Raw genomic sequence first — 22,386 nt, 5'->3', positions numbered from 1 at the left:
TCGGGGCACGTGACTTGGGCTGGGATGGTGGGGGATGGAGGGAGTAAACCAGGACGTGCTGGGTTCTAGAAATGCTTGGGTACAGGGGAGGTTGGGACTGCCAAGGAGGGCAGTGCTCATGAACCTGAACTTGGGAGGGGCCATGCTCATGAACTTGGACTTTATTCTGTAGCAGTGGGATCATGGGACTCTTGAAAGAACATTGATGTCATAAAAAATGCATTTAAAAGGTGGTTGATGGTGGGTTCCTTCTTTTTTATTCTTGCCGGGACCGTGATGACTTGTACACGTGCACCTGTCACGCCCGTGGATGCTTACCTGGCGGCGTTGTGACTGGTGGGGCCAGACCTCAGGCTCAGCCCCGTGGACAACTCTGCTGACTTCTCTCTGCCTCAGTGTCCTTCCAGTAAAGTGGGGGAATGTGAAGTGAAAGTCGCTGAATCATGTCCAACTCTTTGCAACCCCATGGACTATATAGCCCATGGAATATTCCAGGCCAGAATACTGGAATGGGTAGCCATTCCCTTCTCCAGGGGATCTTCCCAACCCAGCGATCGAACCCTGGTCTCCTGCATTGCAGGCAGGTTCTTTACTAGCTGAGCCACCCAAGTGGGGGAATAGTAGTGCCTGACATAATATATCTTGTAAGACACTCAAAGGAGACCTGAGAAATAGGAAGAGCTCAAAAGAAGTTAGGTTTTATCCTGTTTACAGTGGAATACTGGGGCATATCTGAACTCTTTCTTCCCTTCCAAAAACTCTCGTGCGTCACTGTGAGGTCCAAGGACCTTGACTTCCTGTGGCTCTAATTAACGCAGAAAACATACTGCATAGAAATGAGAATGTGAAAGGGAGAGGGCAGAGGCATCTATCAAGACCTTGACATTGTAATTTTTAATATCTCTCACTGCCCATGAGCCGGAGAAATAGTCTCACACAATAGAGCCATCCTTGGATGTCTTTCACTCATGACTTTTCATTGTTTTTATTCTGCTCTCATTCTTTCTGCCCCTTGTTTTTGCTGCTCCCCTGGGGGCTGGATGGTGTAAGAACCACCCATCTGCATGTCTCCTTCTCTGCCAAGAGAGGTCTATGTGTGCCGATGGTCATCAGGGAAACAGGATGTAGTGCTGGCCTGATGCTATTGAAATTTCAAGACCTTACTTTCAAACGCTTTGGTCCCCCTAGGACAGCTGCTGAGAATAACCTTCCCGCCTATTGTACCAACGTCTGTAAAAGCATAGCCACACTGATCATGGGCCCCTACCCAGCCAGCAACTGCAGAAACCAGATACCTTCCAGGGTTGTCATCCCAGCTGTTGATGCCGGAGGGACAGGGTTTACGGCATCCTTTGCCACTGTTTTGGATTCCTTGTCATAGGAATTTAGCTGTTTGTCCACCCCGAGAGCAGTCGCCAGTGACCTCTCCATGGATCGTGCCCTTTGTTTTAAAGATACCCCGAAAGTAGTTAAGTAAATATCGTAAAAAACCTGTCACCTTGACTACTGCTTTGCCCCTCAGTAAAATAGTACAGCCATGTTCCCAGATGATATCTTATGAGTGAAAGTGAAAGCATTAGTCACTCGATCATGTCCGACTCTCCGCAACCCCGTGGATCATAGCCTTCCGGGCTACCCTGTCCATGGAATTCTCCAGGCAAGAATACTGGAGTGGGTTGCCATTCCCTTCTCCAGGGAATCTTCCTGACCCAGGGATCAAACCCAGGTCTCCTGCATTGCAGGTGGATTCGTTACTGTCTCAACCACCAGAGGAGCCCCCTCTTATGAGTCAAGTTCCTTCTAAATCAGAAAGAATTGGGACTTCTTGATTCAAAGAACTTATATGAGGGTTAGACTGTTCAGTAGATTCAAAAGCCACAAATCTTGGGTGTTCTACCTCTGAACAAGACTACCTGACCGTTAGGTCAGAGGCGTAGCCAAATGCCTGGATGCTGACTCTCTGTGGTCCTTCCCCACAAGACCAACCCTCCCAGGCCAGTAAACCCAGAAACTCTTGGGTTAGGTCATCAGAATTTTGTAAAGCTGCACAGTGGTTATAATATGCAGCCAGAGTTGAGAACCATTGGTGGAAGCCAGAATTGCATTCAGGCTCCAAATGATGGATTGGGTTGAGATTGGAGGGGAAGTGTTGGGAGCAGGGGGACTCCAAGGAGCCACCGGCTCAGCGGTTGGAACCAGCTTCTGCAGCACTGCCCGACTGCATTCTGGAGACCGGGGGACCCTCACGCTCACTCTGAAGAAGCCCTTGCAAAAGATGCCCCCCTTTATAATAAATCAGGAAGAACTAGAGACAATGTTCTTTCAAGCTTCTACAGATAATCTCCAAAAGATGTCAGGATGAGACTCCTACAAGTATTATGTATTAATAGTACTTAATATTTTTATGGGGCTTCCCTGGTGGTTCAGATGGTAAAGAATCCACCTGCAATGCAAGAGACCCAGGTTTGACCCCTGGGTGCAGAAGATTCTCTGGAGAAGAGAATGGCTACCCACTCCAGTATTCTTGCCTGGAGAATTCCATGGACAGAGGAGCCTGGCAGGCTACAGTCCATGGGGTGGCAAAGAGTCCACACTCTTAACACTTTAATAGTAAATAATATGGCTTATAGCAATGCATACAGAAGTACTCATTCATTCATGTATTTATGAGCCCATGCTCTGTGCTGGGTACTCCATGGACCCTAAGGAAAGAGCAATAAGCACGACAGCCTCGTTCCCTCTTCCCAGGGGAACTTGAGATAAGTCATCACAGGGGCTCTAGAGTCGAGAAAAGGCCAGTGAGTTGCACCTGGGAACTTGCCCAGCCTTGAATGTCTCTGTTGGGCACTGAGGGGAGAGGATGATTTCTTTCTGAAAGCACATGGCATCTGCAATGCTGGGGCACCAGATTCATCCACGGTAGCCATTGTCATCAGAACTGGTTCTGGAAGTTTCAGAGCAGGTGGCACAGGCCTGTGTGTCCAGCGGAAGCAAAGAGTGTCACCCCTTTGTTTCCGGGTCGCAGTGGAGAGACTGTGTGTGTCTGCACAAAGATGGACTCGGGTTATTTTTTCCTTGTGAATAAGTAACAAGCCATTAAGTACACAATGGAGACACCTCTCTTCCCGTGAGCTGGAAGCGTAGTGATTGATGAGATCCGATGTTTACTTGTGTCCCCGGTAACCTTGACTGAAGTCACTGAAATCTTCAACCCGTCCATCAGGAGAATGGCACGCACACGCCAAGGGACTGGGCAAGCAGCAGGCAAAGCTTCGTGGGGGCAGCGCTCAAGGTCCCATAAAGGGACTCGACGCAGAGGCTCAGGAGGTGCAGGGGTTCTCACGAGGAGGGGAAGAGTGTCATCACACAGCAGCAGGAGGAACAGTAGACATTTGTATTCAGAGAAAAGGGAAGGAAGCTTGACAGTGAGGAAGAAGAAAAAGAAGAAGCTGATACTTGGTCAAGAGGAATGGGCAGTGACTGAAGGGGTCAGGTATGCCCCCTTTGCTCAGCCAGCAAGTGACCATCAATAAATAACTTTAAATGCACCCTTTTTTTTGTTTCTTTGTTGGCTTTTCTGTTGGTTTTTTGCATCTTCAGCTCTTTTATGGCCTTGGGCTTTAGAAGCTTTAATTTCCTTAATGTTCATTTTGTAAGGCAAACGAAGATTGGAAGTTCTTCCTCCTAACCTATGGCTTAACCTACTGATTTCTGCAAAATAATTTGTGGAGAAATATCTCTGTTTTTACTGACCAGATTCTACAGTCAGTGATAATACATCTCTTGGTGAGATTTTTTTTTTTTAATCTTGACATAGAAAACTTCAAATATGAACAAAAATCGACAGAATTGTACAATGAATCTTCATGTAGCCATCATCTGGCTTAAAAATTGATCAACTTACAGCCCAAATTGCTTTAAATATACCTCCAATTTATCCTCTCCATTTCTCATTCTATTTTAATGTAAATGCACCTTGGGTTGTTGTTGTTTTGGGGGTTTTTTTGCACCTGGTTTTTGTTCTGACACATGACTGTATAAAATGCCTGAGTCAGCGCTCATTCCACAGATTCTCAAAATAACCCTCAGCCGTGTTCCTGAAATCAGTATGTAGATAAAGAGAGATGTAGATACTAAGGTCGCAGTGTTATTTTCTGGCTTTTTTCTCTAATTATAACCATCCCAGGGGGTATGAGATGGTATCTTACTGTGGCTGTGGTTTGCATTTTCCTAATAACTAATGATGATGGGCATTAGAGAAATCTGTTCAAGTGCACTGCCCATTTTTATTGGTAAATTGGGTTGTTTGTCTTTTTTCATGACCAAGTAACTTGCCCCACATCACACACTCGGTTCAAAGCCAGAGGCAGATCCCAAACTTACATATTCACATATTCACACTCCAAACCTGGGAATCTACAACGTCCAGATCCAATAGCACAGCTCTCCAGCCCGTCCACCTTTGAAAGCATCTTCCTCTCCTATCCCCACATGTCTACTGGTCATATAAAGACTTAGGCTGTTAAAATGGAAGCCATAGAGTAAACGTCACTCTAGAAATACGCACCCAATAAAACTGTCTAAATATGTTTTCAGCAAATAATTCTGAGAGCTTGCCACCAGCAGAACCTTAAGAAATTCCTGAAGAATATATTTCATGATTGTGAAAAATTAAAAGATGAGCTAGACAAAAGTTCTAAAATTGTTTGAAAGGGAGCAAAGAAGTTGACAAATGTGAAAATATAAACATTGTATTAAAATAGCATCCATGGTGGGCTTCAAAAAGTGATAAACACTATAGAAAAATTGCATGTAAATTGGGAGTGGTCAGAGATAAGTCCTTTGTAATTTTAGTAGAAAAGGCTAATATACTAATTAACCTTAGATTTTTAATTATGTATTACTGACACACTGAAATAAATAGGAACCATGAAGATTTATCCAAAAAAGATTTATTCTATTACATGGAAACCCTCAAACATGTTTGAACATAGAGTTTGGGTCTTTTTTTAAAAATCTGCATTTAAAGAAAGTTTAAATTCCAGCTTTCTGTGCCTTTACAGTGTCTATAGCACTGGCATTTTGTAACACAGATTTTCCCTCTTTTTTTCCAGTCCATATAAAGAGCTCCTTAATGCTCAGATCCCAGGAGCTGGGAAAGCAGGTCATGGTCAGTGACAGGAAGTACAAGTGCTCGAAACTCCAAACTCGCTGGAAGGTGTTAGGTGAAAATTCTAGAAAAGATTAATTTGACAGATAGCACAGATTAAGAAAAATACTAGAAACCAGAAAAGGCCATCTTTCCTATAGAGGCTCATTTCATTCTATAGACTGCTTCCCTGGATATCGCCAGTTGTTAGCAGGAAGAGTGATGGTACCCCTTTTTTTAAAAAATCACACTCGAGTATTATACAGATAAATAGCTAAATGATGAAGAAACAACTTTCTTTCACAGCAGTCATTTAAGAAGGGCAAAAAATACAGATGCGTTGGATGACATGAGAAAATTAAACCATGAGTGAAAAATTCTGTGTTTCCAAGGGTGCTATTATAGGAAGAGTGCCCCCCACCGCCACATCACACTAGAAGGGAGAGCTCTGTCCACCTAGAGGGATGAGGGGACTGCCTGCCGCTGTCTGGAGATTTCTTTGTGAGCCACGGAAGTGCCGCAGGTGCAAGCTCCCAAAGACAGCACACGTCTCTACTGTGTTTTGCTGCAGGGCCGATGCAGGAGACGATCTCTGACTTCTGGAGGATGGTGTGGCACGAGAACACAGCGAGCATCGTCATGGTGACCAACCTGGTGGAAGTGGGGCGGGTAAGTGCCTCTCCGCTTCCCAGTCATCTGTTCCTTCCTTAGACACCTGTGTGAAGGAGGGCAGGAGCCAGCCCTGGATGCAGTGTTGTGTCCTTCCGAAAATGCTAACCACTAGGCTCCTCCTCTGGCTTGCTGTCCTTGCTTATACATTATCAGTAAACATAGCCTGAATTGCTTTCATGTGTTGCGATAGCAACAGACAGGAAAGGCACTCAGGATTTAAAAGCAGTTGTTGCCCGGATATATTGAGCACACAACAACACAAAAACGTAGTGAAGCACGCGTGCTGGTGCTTGGGTGTCAGAGCACAAGGGGAGCCCCAGGAGGCAGGCCTGCATTCCCCACCTGGGGGAGAATCCTCCCTGAGAACAGCCGGAAGCCCAGAGTCAATCCCAGGCTTAGAATTCCAGCATCTCCTCTCGCTTAGATCGTCCCTTTCCTCCCTCTCCTGACCTGTGAAGTGGGGACCACACGCCGCCCCCAAGGCCTTGGGTTGTTTCATCTGTATTAACTGCGGATGAGCTATTTTTATTTAACCAGGAAATTCTTCAGTAGTTAAGATCTCAGTCATAGGATTCAACAGGATTATTCCCAAAGGGGAATTTGAAAGAGAAGAGACACACAGGATGCAGCTGCTCTGTTGAACAGTGAGGCCATTTCCATGGTTCTGCTGAAGGACCCGTCACTTCTTAGAGACGTTGACATTGTGAGATTTATTCTGCGCCTAGAGATTAGCCTCCAATTGAAATATTAGGGGCAGAAGTGATAGAGGGGTTGTTTCGTAAGATTCTCTGTCAGCCTTAAAAAAGAAATCCTGCCACTGACAACTCGGTTGCATCTGAAGGATGTCAGGTCAGGTGAAGTAAGCCACTTAAACAGGGCAGGCACTGGACTATTCCACCCATAGGCGTGAGTGATGGAGAAGAGTCAAGTCACAGAAGCAGAAAGTGCAGGAGTGGGCGCCAGGGATTTGGGGAGGGGAAGCTGGGGTTGATGTTCAGTGGGTATAAGGTCTCAGTTACACCAGAGGCACAAGTTCTAGAGATCTGCTGTACAAAGCTTGCTTATAGTCAGCAATACAGCATCACCCACTTAATTTGTTAAGAGGGTAGACCTTATGTCAAGTGCTCTCAGTACACACACACACACACACTTACACACACACGCACACACATGCACAAAGCCCAAAGGCATATAAGAAACCGCAGGAGGTGGTGGATATTGCCCCTGACCTGGGTTGTAGAGATTGTACCAAGGGCGTTCACTATGTCAGAAGCCATCCAGTTGTGCGCCTGAAGCTATCTGTATTGGGCTGGCCCAAAAGTTCATTCGAGCTTTTCCTTAACATCCTACGGAAACCCAAACGAACTTCTGGGCCAACTCAGTACATCAGTTACACTTCAATAAAGCTGTTCTTACAAATGGATTTTCAGAAGGTCTCAGGAAGCACAAACCAGGAAGAAGAGAGACTTAAAAAGTGGGAGGTAGTTAAAATTCCAGCAAAGATGATAAGCCAAAGAACCTGAAAATCCTCCTCTTACAAACATCCTGAAATTGTAGATAAAATGTAAATGGGTTTTAATGTATTTAATATAAAATATAAATGTATATGTAAACATAAATGTTAAAAATGTTTAACTTAGCTCTTAAGAAAGTAAACTACTAGAGAACAGAGAAGAAGCAAGGACTAGAGACCAGAGAAAGGGGGGAGGGGGCAACAGGCTCCCACTAGAGGCTGACATGATGGTGCCCATGGGTCCTGACAAGTGGGGTAGGGCTTTAGTCTCATGAGCTTGGATCTTGAGTTCTAAAGCCCACCAAGAACAGGAGGTAACGCCTTGGACATGTACAGTGCTAAGAATTTGAACTGAGACAGCCACATGAAACCTAAACTCACAAAGGGTAGATGCTCAGATAAAGGGCCAAGGGGGAAATAGGGGAGGGGCAAAGGAGAGGGAAGCCAGCCAGGCACCAGAACAGGCAACTGACAGAGGCAGATGGGTCCTCACTTAGGCTCTGGTGAGAAAACGCTTCCACTAATTCATGGGTCAAAGCACAACACCCTCATATCACTCAGAAAATACTTAGAACTGTGAATCATGAAGCATCATGTAGTAAACGTGTAGGATGCCAAGCAAATGGTACCCAAAGTATATCTATGTTCTTCAGGGTTGTTATTAGAAGACTAATTAAGCATCTAATTCAAGAAGATAAATGAGGAACAGGGTAAACTAAAAAAAGAAAACAGTAACAGCAGAGCAGAATGTTATTAAATAAAAATCAAAGAAACAATAATAAAGATCACCATGATCAAAAAGGTTTTGTGGAAGGACTGATGAAATTGACAACCATCTGGCAATCAGAAGAAAAGAAATCAGAAATAACAAATAGTGGGAATGATACATTTTTAACGTAACAGATAATATGAATAACAATAAATTTGAAAATTTAGATAAAATCAACAATTTTCTTAACAAATTTGATTTTCCAAAACTGACTCAAAAAGAAACAAATTCTGAAGAGACAAAAATTATTTAAAAAGTGAATTATAGTTAAAAAGTGACCCATGGAAAGCATTACTCCCAATTGTATTATAGATATATTCTGCTAAATACTCAAGGAATGGGTAACTCAAATCTTATAAAAATTATTCTGAGAAGAGAAAAAGAGAGACTATTTTCCCATTTTATTTTAAGAGGCTAGTACAACCTTGATATCAAAACCAGACAAGAACATAGCAAAAGGAGAAATGATAGACACCGTGAATCAGGAAGAAATAAATATTTCAACAGATCAAAAAATGAGAGCCCAGATGTTGATGTAGGCATTTGTAGGAAAATGTGTAATTAGTGGGAAAAACATGAGCTTTTCCATCAGTTGAACTGGCACTTTTGGTTATTCATGTGGACTAAAAGAAAAGCCCCAAACTAAAAGAAAAGCCCCAAATTGAATACCAAATAAAACCAAAAGTTTTAAATGTTTTAAAACTTTTAGAAGAAAATATGGAGGGCACATTTATGTCCTTTGTTTTAGAAGTGTTTCAAAGAGACCATAAGAAAAGGACAGGGAAAATTGACCATTAAAATGTAAAAGTTTCTGTAAAGGATATTAGTAAAATGATGAGACAAGAGGGGAGAAGCCACGGGACTATTAGATAAAGTATAAAAACTGAAAAAGCACAGGTTTACTGCCAACCGTGTAAAAGCCATTTATGCCTTTTGATTCCCTGTCTCCTGGGAGATGCTGAGAGCAGGGAAGCTGGCCTGGGGGGATGTGGGGAGCTCCTTGTGTGACCAGCCTAGAAGGGGTCACTGAGCTCCCCACCACCCGCCCCCACCTGGGCAGTGTAGATATCATGCCACTGTTTTATAGGGATCTTGTAAAGATTAAATGAGTCTCTACATGGCAGGTGGTTAGAGAAGTTCCCGCCCCATTCTGAGGACTTCCTAAACATAAGTATTAAGGTAACCCTTACCTTTTCTCCAGCACAACTGAGACCTCTAGTGGCATTTATGAATTATCTTCCTTGGGACTTCCCAGGTGGTCCAGTGGCTAAGACCGTACTCCCAATGTAGGGTCCCAAGTTCCATCCCTGGTCAGGAAACTAGATCCTATGTACCACAACTAAAGATCCTACATGCTGAAACTAAGACTGGGCACAACCAAATAAGCAAACAAATAAATAAATAGTTAAAAATAAATAAATTACCTTTTCACCCCCAAATCAGTAGTTTCCTATAAAAGCAGTAATGACTACTGAAAGAAACAAATTTTCAACTCCGCCATAAAAGCAACAAACTCCTTTCAGGGAGGAGACAGAGACAGCATTATAAATTTGTGGTCTCTCCCTCCTAGAGCTCAGGAAATGCCCAACAAAGCTAACGAAGGAGAATTTGCCCCACCTAGAGCAGTTGGTATCCACCAAGTTCACTGCGAAACAGCCAAGCTCAATGTTTTACCTGTTTCTTCCCCTGAAATGTATGATTGATTCTGAGTCCTCACTCATCTCACACACACGTGTTGACTGCCTCGTGTGTTGAGGAGGAAGAGACATGGAGACTGCTTCACACTGCTTTGCTTTCCCGATAACAATATTCATTGAGTTATTTACCAGATTTTATGTATACTCAAAGCTATGGTTTTTCCAGTAGTCATGTGTAGATGTGAGAGTTGGACCATAAAGAAGGCTGAGTGCTGAAGAATTGATGCTTTTGTACTGTGGTATTGAAGAAGACTCTTGAGAGTCCCTTGGACAGCAAGATCAAACCAATCAGTCCTAAAGGAAATCAACCCTGAATATTCAATATCCCTGGAAGGACTGATAGAGAAACTGAAGCTCCAATACTTTCGCCACCTGACGTGAAGAGCCAACTCATTGGCAAAGTCCCTGATGCTGGGAAAGACTGAAGGCAGGAGGAGAAGGGGGCGACAGAGGATGAAATGGTAGGAGGGCATCATTGACTCAATGGACATGAGTTTGAGCAAACTCCAGGAGCTAGTGAAGGTCAGGGAAGCCTGGTGTGCTGCAGTCCCTGGGGTCACAAAGAGTCAGACATGACTTAGCGACTGAACAACAACATATTTGCATCAGAGCTCACTTAAAATCCTCTGCAGAAGGATGTGGCAACCCACTCCAGTATTCTTGCCTGGAAAATCCCATGGACGGTGGAGCATGGTAGGCTACAGTCCATGGGGTCGAAAAGAGTTGAACATGACTGAGCAACTTCACTTCACTTCACTTAAAATAATCCCAAGATAAATTATTTTGAAAAGTAAGTAATTATTAAAAATAACAACTACTACTGGATTTTTTTTTAAATAAAGGCATGTGCGTATTTTTTGCTTAATTGAAATTTCAAAATGTGCTGTCTCAGGACCCAGTGACTAGACATGAGCTGTTCTCATATGATAAACCCTCTTTCTTTAAGGAAAAATAGGGACAGCATGGTGTTTGGCTAACAGATCAAAGGAAGACCATGCTATGAAATTATTCCAGTGAAAAAGCCTCAGACACTAGAGCCCACTGTCTGTTGGACATGGCAGCTTTTAGTGGGATGCAGGCTTCACTCTGAGTTGCCTGCCTTGGAATAAATAGGTGGCTTCTGTTCCTTCCATCAGGACCCGTCCCATACAAGGTGGCCCTTATTGATATTTTTGATGGAAACAATTCTTTCTGACAAATAGCCATGGACACTTCAGCTAATAGTGTGCAGCTGAAGGGGAGAGCAAGGGCCACGGTTCAAGTTCAGCCTTAAATGGAAGCCCACAGCCTCATAGAACTCAGGAATTTTAGGTCTGGTAAGCTTATTAAAAAAAAAAAATCCTTCCAGATCCTCACCCAGTTTGCAGGGACGTGGTAAGCTCGAAGAGTCCTGCCCTGCCACCGTCAGCCCCGTGGACTGGCCTGAATTCAATTAGCCATGTGCTTCATGGCGTCTGTCCTTGAAACGTCTGGTGCGATCTGGGGGTGTTGACAAGAGGTCGCATGCCCTCCGGGAAAAGGTCAGCTCATTCCAGGCCATTTCCCATTGTTCCTCCTGCACATTTGTCAAGAGACGACATGCCCACGTTCCACGCTTGGAAACAACGATGACAAACCACTGAAGAAATGAAAATGACATGGTTTTTAAGGGCAGCAACTAGCTGCTTACCATGTTGACTGCACACAGCGGGTGCTTCATGAATCAGGCATGAGCCAGGCCGACGCTGTTTGTTTACACAGACTTGATTCATTAAGTCAGAGCCCGGCAGCTTTCCCCGGATCTCTGCCCCGGAGCGCCCTGCATTAGGCCGCTGTAATTGCCCCTGTTGGAGCCTCTGGGAGGCCTCTGGTCCCAGCACCTGTGCAGAGGACTCAGAAACACACTTCCCTCCTGCAGGGCTCCCCCCATACACCTGCTAGGACCCGTCATTATCTAAGGCTTCCTGGTCGCCCCTGCGCATCCCCCGCAGCCCATGTGTTGTGGGAAGGGACCCTTGTCAGTTTCCTTGGCACCTGCCGACAGCGGCACACCTGGCATGTAAATTGCGTCGGATGTGTTGTGGTTGTTTTCCCTCTTTAATGAACCCACCGGAGGGACCCCGAGCTCTTTATCCAACGCCTGGTTCCCAGGAACTCCCACCGACTCCGCTGTGTTGTTGTACTAATTCATCTGCCAAAAGTCTGGGAACCCAGTCTGGGGCTCTCCCAAAGGAGGTTCTTTTTTGCACTGGTAATTTAAGCTAATGATTTCTAAACATATTTAGTCAGTTTGATGAAGACTTCATTAGGATGTAACTGTTTATTAAAAATCCAAATGAGATCTCGGAGTCATGTAGGAAGATGATTGTTGAGGTTCCCTGAATAGTTCTGATAACAGGTGGTAAAGGGTCTTGGAGCCAAGAGAAGCAGAAACCAGAGATCCTCACCCCCATCAATATATAATGGATGCAAGGGAACTGATGGATGCTTTAAAGATTATCATCTTCCCAAAGAGATTGTCTTGAAATTCCTTTCACGTGTGTCACTAAAAGAGTAACAAAGAAAAAAGTTAAGATGAACACTGGATGTCAGAATAAGCTCTAATTCACATACAAGATGGGCTTCCCTGGTGGCTCAGATGGTAAAGAATCTGCCTGCCAATGCAAGAGACCCAGGTTTGATCCCTGGGTTGGGAAGATCCCCTGGAAAAGGGAATGGCTACCCATTCCAGTATTCTTGCCTGGAGAATCCCATAGACAGAGGACCCTGCCGGGCTATAGTCCATGGAGTCACAAAGTGTCGGACATGACTGAGCGACTAACACTTTCACTTCTTCACCTACAAGGAAGATGTATTAAGGTTCCAAGTGTACCTGGAGCCTTAATACAAAGAACACTTGCTTTTCTACAAAAACCCACCAGATCCAAGATCAATGGAAGAAGTAAGAGAGAGGAAAGATTTTCCCCTTAATAACATGTGGAAATAGTTTAACAGTAAAAAAAAAATAATAATAACGTAGGTAATATGTAGCAGTACAAAATAATAATTTTTTTACAGAATCTCTTAAGTTGTTCCAAGACATCCAGTTCGTACGTGAAAGGGAAGAGAGATTATTTTTGTAGGCATTACTGAAATTTTTCTGTCTTGAACTCTCATGATTCAAAAAGATCGAACTTTCATCGATCTTTTTTTTTAACGAATTGGGTATTTAAGATTGACATTTTGTGACCTGAGTAAAGATAGCCTTAACCTTTGATGAACTTATACTCATTCAGTAAGTATTCCTCTGCATTTTGATACACCATCAACCATCATATTAATGTAGCTGATTCAAGCCTTGCCTTCCTCTGTAACTTTAAGATAAAACTAGGAAAACAGGAAAAGTCTGCATTATCCCATTTTACAACTGAAGAATGGAGGCACCAAGAGAGGGACACACGCTAATCTTTGTCCTTGGTGGTAGCAAGTGTCCGTCCTTCCGCAGGATGATTTAAATTTCAGGAATGGCTAAAAGTCAAGGCCAATCTGTTGAACAAGGTGAGGAACAAGCAGCCTGGGTATATGTGTTTCTTCAAAGTGCTGATGGTTTGTCATCTAGTTAGGTAGGAGAGAAAAGGAACAGGACATTTACCAGGGAAGTCTGCAAGATGACACTTGGAATTCCACAGGAGGCATCGGGCCACGAGTTTCTTTACAGAAGATGAAAAGAAATGTTACGGATAGGGATGTGACGTTGTGTGTATTCTAAGTATTGTATATCCACTCATTAAGAGATGCTAATGGAAGACCAGATAGAAAACCAGAAGCCCTTCAGGAGGAGGTTGAGGCAGGAGCCTGAAGAGGGACTTGCTGGTGCCGTGAAGTGATTCTCCCAATTCACACCATCCAGACCTCCAGCAGGTCTGGTTAGAGCAGGCTTCAGATGTGCTTCCCAGAGGAGAGGGCAGGGCCGAATGTGGCAGGTGTCGGAGGGAGGAGCTGGGAACCTAGGGCAGGCCAGGTACTGTTTAGGCAGACGGTCTCACTTACTCTCCAGTCTCCCTAAAAACAATGCTACAGTCCCATTTTGTGCATGAGAAACCTGAGGCTCAGGGGTACCCATCATCAGCTGCAACACAAGTCAGCAAGAAAAACACAAGTCCACCTCCATCTGACTTCATCACACAAGGGCCAGAGAAATCTGGATATTTAACTGAGTGAATGTTCTAATTGCTGTGAGATCTCTGTTGAAGACAAAAAATCCTGCACACTATAGACCTGTTCCCTTGGAAGCTTCGCTGGCAGGCGGCTCTTAACCAGGGCTCTTCAGTCACTGTGCTTCCCTGCAACGTCCCCACTCTTGTCAACAGCGTCCCCAGCAAAGCCACGCTCAGCCGGCCCCTGACACAGCTGTTAATAGAACTGTGGTCACTCTGGATGTCTTTTTAGAAAGAGTGTGCGGAAAATCCCTTAGTGGATCAAAACTTGTACCAGTGCCTTTGTCTTTTTCCTGCCTGCCGCCTCCTCGATGGTTGTGTCTGTTTGATGGGGCAGTGGTGGCCACAATGAAGGGCTGACTTTATCCTCCATGCTCACAGGCTTTTTAGCAAAATGAGTCCTTGGCCCAGCACAGAGCACAGAAACAGACCTTTACGGTCTTCCCCAGCCTCCGTCCTGCCGCCCGAAGAGCTGGTGATACAGGAGCATCCATGAAACGGAGCCACTTGTGATTAGGGATATGGATGGAGGATGTGGCCATCGGATGTGTCTTTTCTTCCTGCCCTTTCCCCTCCTACCCCTCCCACCCCAAGAGGCAAGGCAGCTAAAGTCATTTCAGGGCTGACTGTTCAGTATCTGTCCCTGAAGCCGGGCCTGGGGAGTCTGAAGACAGCATAATTGACCGTGAGCTCCTCCTCCAAAGAGCTCTGCTGTTGGGACCTGTCCACAGCCTCTCCCAGCCACCATCCACTCGTCTCTGGAGTGAGTCCCTCTCAGTCCCTGGGCCAGCCTCTCGTTCCCTCCTTTCAGGACACGAGCCAGGGCAAGAAGGAAGCGGGGGTCGGGTAGGCCGGCCCTGGCCCCTGCTGGTTCTCCCTTCGAGCTGGCCACTGATGAGGTCACGATCATGAGAAACCAGGGTCTCAAAGCAGAGTCCAGGCAAGAAGAGCTGGGTCTGACAGTTGTGATACTCTGGAAGAGGAGTGTTTGGAAACTGTCTCTGTGGCTCCTCTCAGCTCTACTGGGTGTGAAGCTCTCGCCACCCCCACGTCACAGGACGCTTTCCTAATTCCTGCGTGCATGCAAGCGTGCTCAGTCATGCCCAACTCTTTACAACCCCGCCAGGCTCCTCTGTCTGTGGGATTCCCCAGGCAAGAATACTGGACTGGGTTGCCATGCCCTCTTCCAAAGACACCCTGAAGGTCACAGTAATGTGTGGCCAGCCTGGGAGCTACAGCCCGAGTGTCCGGGGGTCTCTGACTTTATTGTACCTGGATCATTTGGGCTGCTGGCTAAAAATGACCCTTTGTGAAGGCAGTTAGAAATCCAGGAGTTATTCTGCTTCCTGTACTGTTTCGCGTTTGTGAATTTTAAAGCCGGCAACCATGCCCCATTGGAGGCAGGAGCCCATCATGCACCCCCGCCACCCTCCACAATGACGGGCTGGCAGCAGCCTCGGCCACGGGGTGCCTGAGTGATGGCCGGATGGAAGCGGCGCTGAGATGCCAGGTAACTGGCATTCTGGGCTGAAGACTGTCTGGTGCCTTAGGTGGTGAGGCCGTGCGGGGAGCACTGGGCTGCAATGGGGCAGCATGGTCAGAGGAGAGGAGCATCTGGTTCTTCCACACCTGGGCTCCAACAGACGCCCGGTAACCACTGGTCTAAACATCCATGTCTGCAGAACATAGAGGCCAGGAGGCGACTTAAGCCCCAACTCCTTCGACTGGAGAGCCTGCATCCAGAAGGAAACATACTTTCCTCTTGACACAAGTCCAAGCAGTTAAAAAGATACTAAAGTGAACCCAATTTAGAAAGCTTTTGAGTAGGCTGGAAACAGATGTGGCAAGCCATTTCAGGATATTTTGGGAGATGAGATGGGAGGGCGGGATGCAGAATGGCTCGGCTGCCGCTTCTGGGCCCGCCCAGCCAGGTGCCTCTGCTCGAAGAAGGCTGCCCACAAGCATCTCTTTGGAAGGAGGCTTCCTTTCTCCTAATGACCGCTCCTCTGGACCCCAGGGGCAGAAATAAGCAATAAAAAGCCCTCTGCTTGCCTGCAGGTAATAAGCAGGCCATCACCCAGTGTCATAGCAACAGAACTGGCACGTCCTATCGAACCATCAACAGAAAGCTCACACCCATGGAGGAAAGACTTTGAAGGGGTGTGGCATTTGAGATACTCTTCAAAGAACAGATGAAATGTCCAGCTGGACAAATTGTGTGAGGTCTGCTGGGGGATCAGGCAGACCGCTTGTCTCTGAACATAAAATACATGTGGCTCGAAAGAAGGGTAATAAAAATATAAGAATGAAGATGCTAGTCTAGTTGTAGCCAAGTACAAAAAAGACCTCTACATGCCAGGCCAAAGTTAATTTCTCTTTAATTTCATGGGCAGTCATTGGAAATAGAAGTTTACTGAGCAGAGCAAGTCAGTGCCAGAGGGACCACACTTGGAAGGGTTTTGCAGCTTCTTGAGGAGGGGATGTCCACACAGGAAGTTAGCAGAGCCTTAACGAAGATGGTGGCGGAGGGAATAAAAAGCCGGAAAACGTATTTGAAAGCTGTTTCAACCGCTTGCTCGACCTGGCACTTGGTTGGGTTTTGGAGAAGGATCTCCAGGTTTTGTGCTTGGGTGACTGAAGAAATCATTAACACGGGGAGTTCACCAGGTTTTGTACATTGAATTTACTTAGACAAAAAATGAATCTGCAATTGTAACTTGAGAAAACCACATAGCTATTGCCTTCTTCAGGAAAAAAAAAATCTCTAATCTTGACTTTTGGCTCCAATTTCCTGCTTGGTCTCCTACAAAATGTTCCATCAATTTCTGAAACTAGAAGAAATTTAAAGTTCAGAGGAGCTAAAATATTGCAAGCCACCTTTTGTAGTTTATTTTTCCAGGCCACTCCTGAGTAGAAATAGACAGGAAATGAATGGTTACTGTAACTGGGATATTTGTAGTATAAATACAATCTGTTAACTTTAGACCATTTTCCTAGGTTTTATTCCTCCCATGACTCAAATTGTGTTTTATTCTGGGGAGAGAAAAAAATATACAGGTGATCTAAAAAGAACCAAGTTAAGCTATATTTCTGATTTTGTGCACAAATTGTATCCTATAAATTGTACTGTGACCCATCATTTAGAGAACTCCAAAAAAAAAAACAAACAAACAAAACCCACTTTAGCCTCATTTCCTTTGTGTTTTCTAAAGGTCAAATGCTGCAAATACTGGCCAGATGACACGGAGATCTATAAAGACATTAAAGTTACCCTAATAGAAACAGAGCTACTGGCAGAATATGTGATAAGAACATTTGCTGTTGAAAAGGTAAGCTTTCACACTATTTTTGAAAAGCTACAGTCAGACATTAGTGATACCAGCCTCATTAACTTATCCAGGATAATTCATCTGTGGTCTCACCTGAACGCAGGTAGGCTGTAGCCAGTGATGACTCAGGACTGCATTCTACCCTCTGGTCCTGCAGCACCTCACTTCCATCTTTGAAGCAAATCATTCCCATTTCATAGGAATATGTATTTTGCCGCTAATCCAAAAGATACACCTAGGTGTCCACTTCCTTTTTCTTTTCAACCTGGTTGGTATTGTTCAGCCCGTCTCTCTCTCCTTGTTCAGAGGCAGTTGATAAATGTCCTTCATGCTGTATGTCCATGTGGGTTCCCCGGTACTGAGTTAGCATCAGTGTGGAGACACGGGTTCTAACTCCTCCTGGATACCCTTCACGTCCTCAAGCCTTTCTCAGCCTGTGGTTTCATGCAGATGATGGACTTTCCAGGTGGAAGTGTCTGCCTGGAAACATACATAAGGAGACGTGGGATGCTTCTGCATGAACCAGCTTCTCCATTCACTCACTCCCATGCTGGTTTCAGCTCTCGGTCCCTGCGGGTGCGGCATCCCAAATGCTCATCCCATGCGCATGGATGGGGCTGCTGCTCTGAGCATAACAGGGAATCTCCTTACCCCCCTCTTTCTGCCGACATAGGGAGGGCCCGGAGGAGAAGCACACTGCAGTCCATCCCGAGAAGTGTCACAGGTAGGCTGCGGGGGGCGGGGAGTGGAGATGATGTGTCCGGCGAGTTCTCTGCCTTGCTGTCCTCCAAGAAGGGGACCCCTGGTGTTGTCTCTGGAGTCCCCAGGCTTCTGTCCAGAGCTAGTTCTCTGCGGCCGAGCCCTACGCTGCACCTAGCGATGCTAGCACGAGTTGCCCAGTGGTGGGTTCCCTTAGAGACCCCAGCGTTGTAAATGAACCTCTGGGCAGTTGGTTCCAGCCCTTATTCCCCCTGGATATCAACGCAGTCTCCAGACTAACGAGACCAGTTGTGGGAAATGAAGAAATGGCAGCGTTTGCTTCCTGGCTCATTTACCCTGATGTTTTTAACACCTCTCCTGACTTTCAAAACCCTATTTGTCATAGAATCACAAAGCTGAAGAGACTTTCGTTTATTTTAATCTGTTTCTCATACTATTTAGCATTTTTTTCCCTTAGCCTGTCTTTTTTAATAAGCAGACAGGAGGCTTGAAGACTTCAAAGAATGTGGAGTTCTGGTTGACTCAATTCTTTAAGTTCTGAACCTCACACTTTGATGTCAGGTTTTTTTTTCCTTTTTAGGCAGAATCAGGAGGGAAAAAAAGAAAAGCATATGGAGGATTTTTGTATGGCTCTTGGCAAGAGCACTCATGAATAACTGCATTAAAACAGATAGTGATAAAAGACCCCGAATATTTTTTTCTTTAAAAAAAAATCATCCGAAAGCCATCACTTAAACATGGAGTTCTTTGAACAATAGTCAGCTCTCTAATAAGCTGAAAATGCATCTCAGTGGCTAAAGGAAGGATTTGTTTGTTTCTTTGCTCTTTTTTTAACCTCTTAGTGTTCTCTATCCCCAGCTGCACAGAAATGTTTCTGAAACACCCAGGTATTTTAGTCCTAAGACAGCCAGCAAAGAGCTGGTGGAAGGAAAGGAAGGATAAGGAGCTTGTTAAAGCATTTGGGGAAATCAGAATGACATGTTAGTGATTTTCTAACCAGGCAATTGGAATCTTTAAGGAAAACAAATCGTTAGTACTTCTGCGGAGCACTTCTTGTAGGTTTTAAACTTCCTCATTAGAAAGGAAACTTAAAAAAAAAAAACAAAAAAACAGAGAAACAGCCAAGTGAAGTGTGTGCTTTGAGAGTCCTGCAGTTCTGATTCTATTTTGAGAGGATTTACATCAAGGGACCTAAAGGTGAAAAACAGGTTTGGGCTTCATTCTGCAAACAAGCAGGAAAGTTTGCAATTTGAAACTGATCAATGCCTGTTTTGCATGGGGCGGTCCTCTCTCCTTTCCCATGAGGCTGATGACCCGGAGCTGAACAGATGTTAAATGACAAAGTGCCCATCCTGGCTAGAGGAAGACAGCTGAAAACCTTCTGTGGATCTAAGCTGTCAGGGGAATCTATCCTCGCTGATGCTGGCAGCAAGGAAGTTGGCTACAGACACCAAATTCCCTCTGCAAGGAGGTGCCTGGGGCTCAGAAAAGCAGGAATATGGCCTGAAACCTGTCAGAAAGAACACGCACCTAGGGATTCATCATCTCACACTTATTTATCAAGCACCCTCTCTGGATTAGGCTCTACTAGGTGTCTTCCTTCCCATTAAAGTACAAGGAGAATGAAGTAAATATCACACCTTTTGTTGTTGTTGTTGTTGTTCAGTCACTAAGTCGTGTCCAACTCTGTGACCCCATGGACTGCAACAGACTTTCCTATCTAGACTTTCCTACCCCTCACTATCTTCCAGAGCTTGCTCAAACTCATGTCCATTGAGTCAGTGATGCCATCCCACCATCTCATCCTTTGTCGCCCCCTTCTCCTCTTGCCCTCAATCTTTCCCAGCATCAGGGTCTTTTCCAATGAGTTGGCTCTTCACCTAAGGTGGCCAAAGTATCGGAGCTTCAGCTTCAGTATCAGTCCTTCCAATGAAGATTCAGGGTTGATTTCCTTTAGGATTTACTGGTTTGATCTCCTTGCTTCCCAAGGGACTTTCAAGGGTCTTCTCCGGCACCATAGTTCGAAAGCATCAACTCTTTGGCGCTCAGCCTTCTTTGTGGTCCAGCTCTCACATCCATACATGACTACTGGAAAGACCATAGCTTTGCTATACAGACACCTTTACATAGCATTAATATTTATTACAATTTATATATATAATGATGATACTGATTTATACCACATTAAGTCTTGTTGAGCAAACTCTGGGAGACAGTGGAGGACAGAGGAGCCTGGCATGCTACAGTCCACGGGATCACAAAGAGTCAGACACAACTTAGTAACTGAACAACAACAAAAATCTTGTTAATGAAAAACAAAAATATACTTGATATCAACTTGCAACATGTTGGGGCTGTGATCACCAATCATATCTATGATCTATCCCCCCAAATATATTACAAAACAGCATAAGAGGGAACTGCCGCGTCCGTGAACAACAGTGAGAAGTGACTCAAAAGCCACTCCATTGCTCGTCTCATCAGTAGTGAGCACATTAGAGAGCAAGGTTTATTTTGGAAAGAGGTTTGCTGCATCCCAGACACTGACATTTACCCTGCTGAGAGAATAAGCCTTGCATCAGTTGGACGCCCCTTTCCCACCCCATGATGGATGGAGTTCAGAATCTAGGGATGCTAGATCTGAAACCTAGAAAAAGAAGTGCTCAAAAAAATTAAAATTAACAGCGTATCGGGGACATAAGTGCTCTCTTGTCCTCTTTGGAATGAAGAAATATTTATTATAGGCTATCCCCTTTCCTGGGACCACCCCTGCCCCGTCGTTCTACGTAAATCCAGGGGAGCACTCAGGGGTGACACAGCCTCACCATTTGTCTCCTGACGGAGGCTTTGGCTAACTGTCATCATGGTTTCAGCAAGAGGAAACGTGGGCTCCTAACCACCTAGGAATCTTGCTCTGGGGTCACAGAGCGTATTAAGCAGATAACAGTGTTGATTTTCCTTTGTGAATCCCTGACGGCTTAATTCCTTAATGCTTAAACCAACTAAAGAACAGCATGATTTTCTAAGAGAAATGAAGCTTCCGCTCTTTTGTGTTATTAAACCAAGACAGATGAACACCCTGATAGCAAACAACTCTTATCTTTAGAACCTATAGTTGTTTGCCTCTTCTGCTCTTTCAAAGCACATAAATTTCTTCCTGGCTAAGTTTCCACAAACAGTGACTGATGGTGAACAAAGGGTTCCTGGACAGTTTGTGTTGAGATAGTAAGACCACACCCAGGGCCTAACACAGAGATGGTGTCCAGGAAACAGTGCTAGAAAGAGAGAAAGGGGAAAGTCAAGTTTTATCTCAGGTTACCTGCAGCCTTGATTCTGGAAGTAATTGTTTTCAAAACAGACTCTTGTTTTAAAACACAGTCTTCCTGCATAGATTCATAGTTAGGAAGAAAAAAATGGATAAAAATCAATTTAAAGTACTTAGTTGCTCAATCACGTCCAACTCTTTGCAACCCCATGGACTATAGCCCACCAGGCTTCCTGTCCATGGGAGTCTCCAGGCAAGAATACTGGAGTGGGTTACCATTTCCTTCTCCAGGAGATCTTCCTGAACCCAGAGATGGAACCCATGTCTCCTTCATTGGCAGCTCAGATTCCCTGAGCCATCAGGGAAGCCCATAAATCAACTTAGTTATTCTCAAAAGTAAATTAAAAAAAAAATGCTTGAAGTCTGTTTCCTTCTGCCTCCCCTTCAGTTGTATGGCAGACCACCCTCCCTCTTCAGTTTACTGATCTAACATAGAATTCCAGCAAAAATACCTATTGGTTTCCATGGTCCGAATATGCTGACATGCCTACTTCCTGAAAGCCAACCACTGAAGACACCTCTGCCACTCTAGACCCTGGAGTCAGACCTGAAGAGCTGCGTTTGCATCTGATTGTTGGTGACCAGATGCATGGATTCAGTGTTTACCCCAATTAGAAACAGAAGTCTAACAAACTTGAGTTCCAATGAAAAGTGGTCCTCTGGCCTGTCTGGATGGAAGCTGTCCTAGGAGCCTTCCTGTACACATAGGCGTGTGCACAGCCCAAGTGCCCGGCACAGATGGCACCAGGACACGGAAGAGCTGAGCAGGAGTCTGCATCTCAGCTGCTTGTCTTGAGACAAAAACGCCTTAGACCCCTCCCGCCCCCAATCTGTGTCCCAGGGCTTGCTCCTCACACCATAGGGTATGAGTGACACAGACTGTTAACAGAGGCTATGGCTTAGAAAGGAGGCTCAAGGAGTCTCAGCGCCCACCACTATCCATTCACTGCCGTTGCACCTGTAAACTCGCGTGTTCCCCAAGCATCACCTCCCCTTCCACCCCTACAAACATCTTCCTCCCTGTGATGAGCTCTCAG

General features: G+C 45.1%; 1 protein-coding gene across 7 annotated transcripts in view; it reads left to right on the top strand.

Annotated features, from left to right (window-relative positions):
- The window catches only part of PTPRM (protein tyrosine phosphatase receptor type M), a 661,882-nt gene that overhangs the window by 611,922 nt on the left and 27,574 nt on the right, over positions 1-22,386 (top strand). For 5 of the 7 annotated variants that reach the window (XM_044934694.2, XM_025273106.3, XM_044934692.2 and 2 more), the window contains 3 exons: positions 5,721-5,818; positions 17,188-17,304; positions 17,978-18,028. In XM_044934694.2, the coding sequence (XP_044790629.1) occupies positions 5,721-5,818; positions 17,188-17,304; positions 17,978-18,028 (266 nt within the window). The remainder of the gene's footprint in view (positions 1-5,720; positions 5,819-17,187; positions 17,305-17,977; positions 18,029-22,386) is intronic. The other 2 variants (XM_006044986.4, XM_045164055.1) reach the window with 1 other exon arrangement.

Source organism: Bubalus bubalis, chromosome 22 (assembly GCF_019923935.1).
Source record: "Bubalus bubalis isolate 160015118507 breed Murrah chromosome 22, NDDB_SH_1, whole genome shotgun sequence".
NCBI lineage: Eukaryota > Metazoa > Chordata > Mammalia > Artiodactyla > Bovidae > Bubalus > Bubalus bubalis.
Note: the sequence above shows the minus strand (reverse complement) of the source record. Positions and strands in the feature narration are given on the sequence as shown.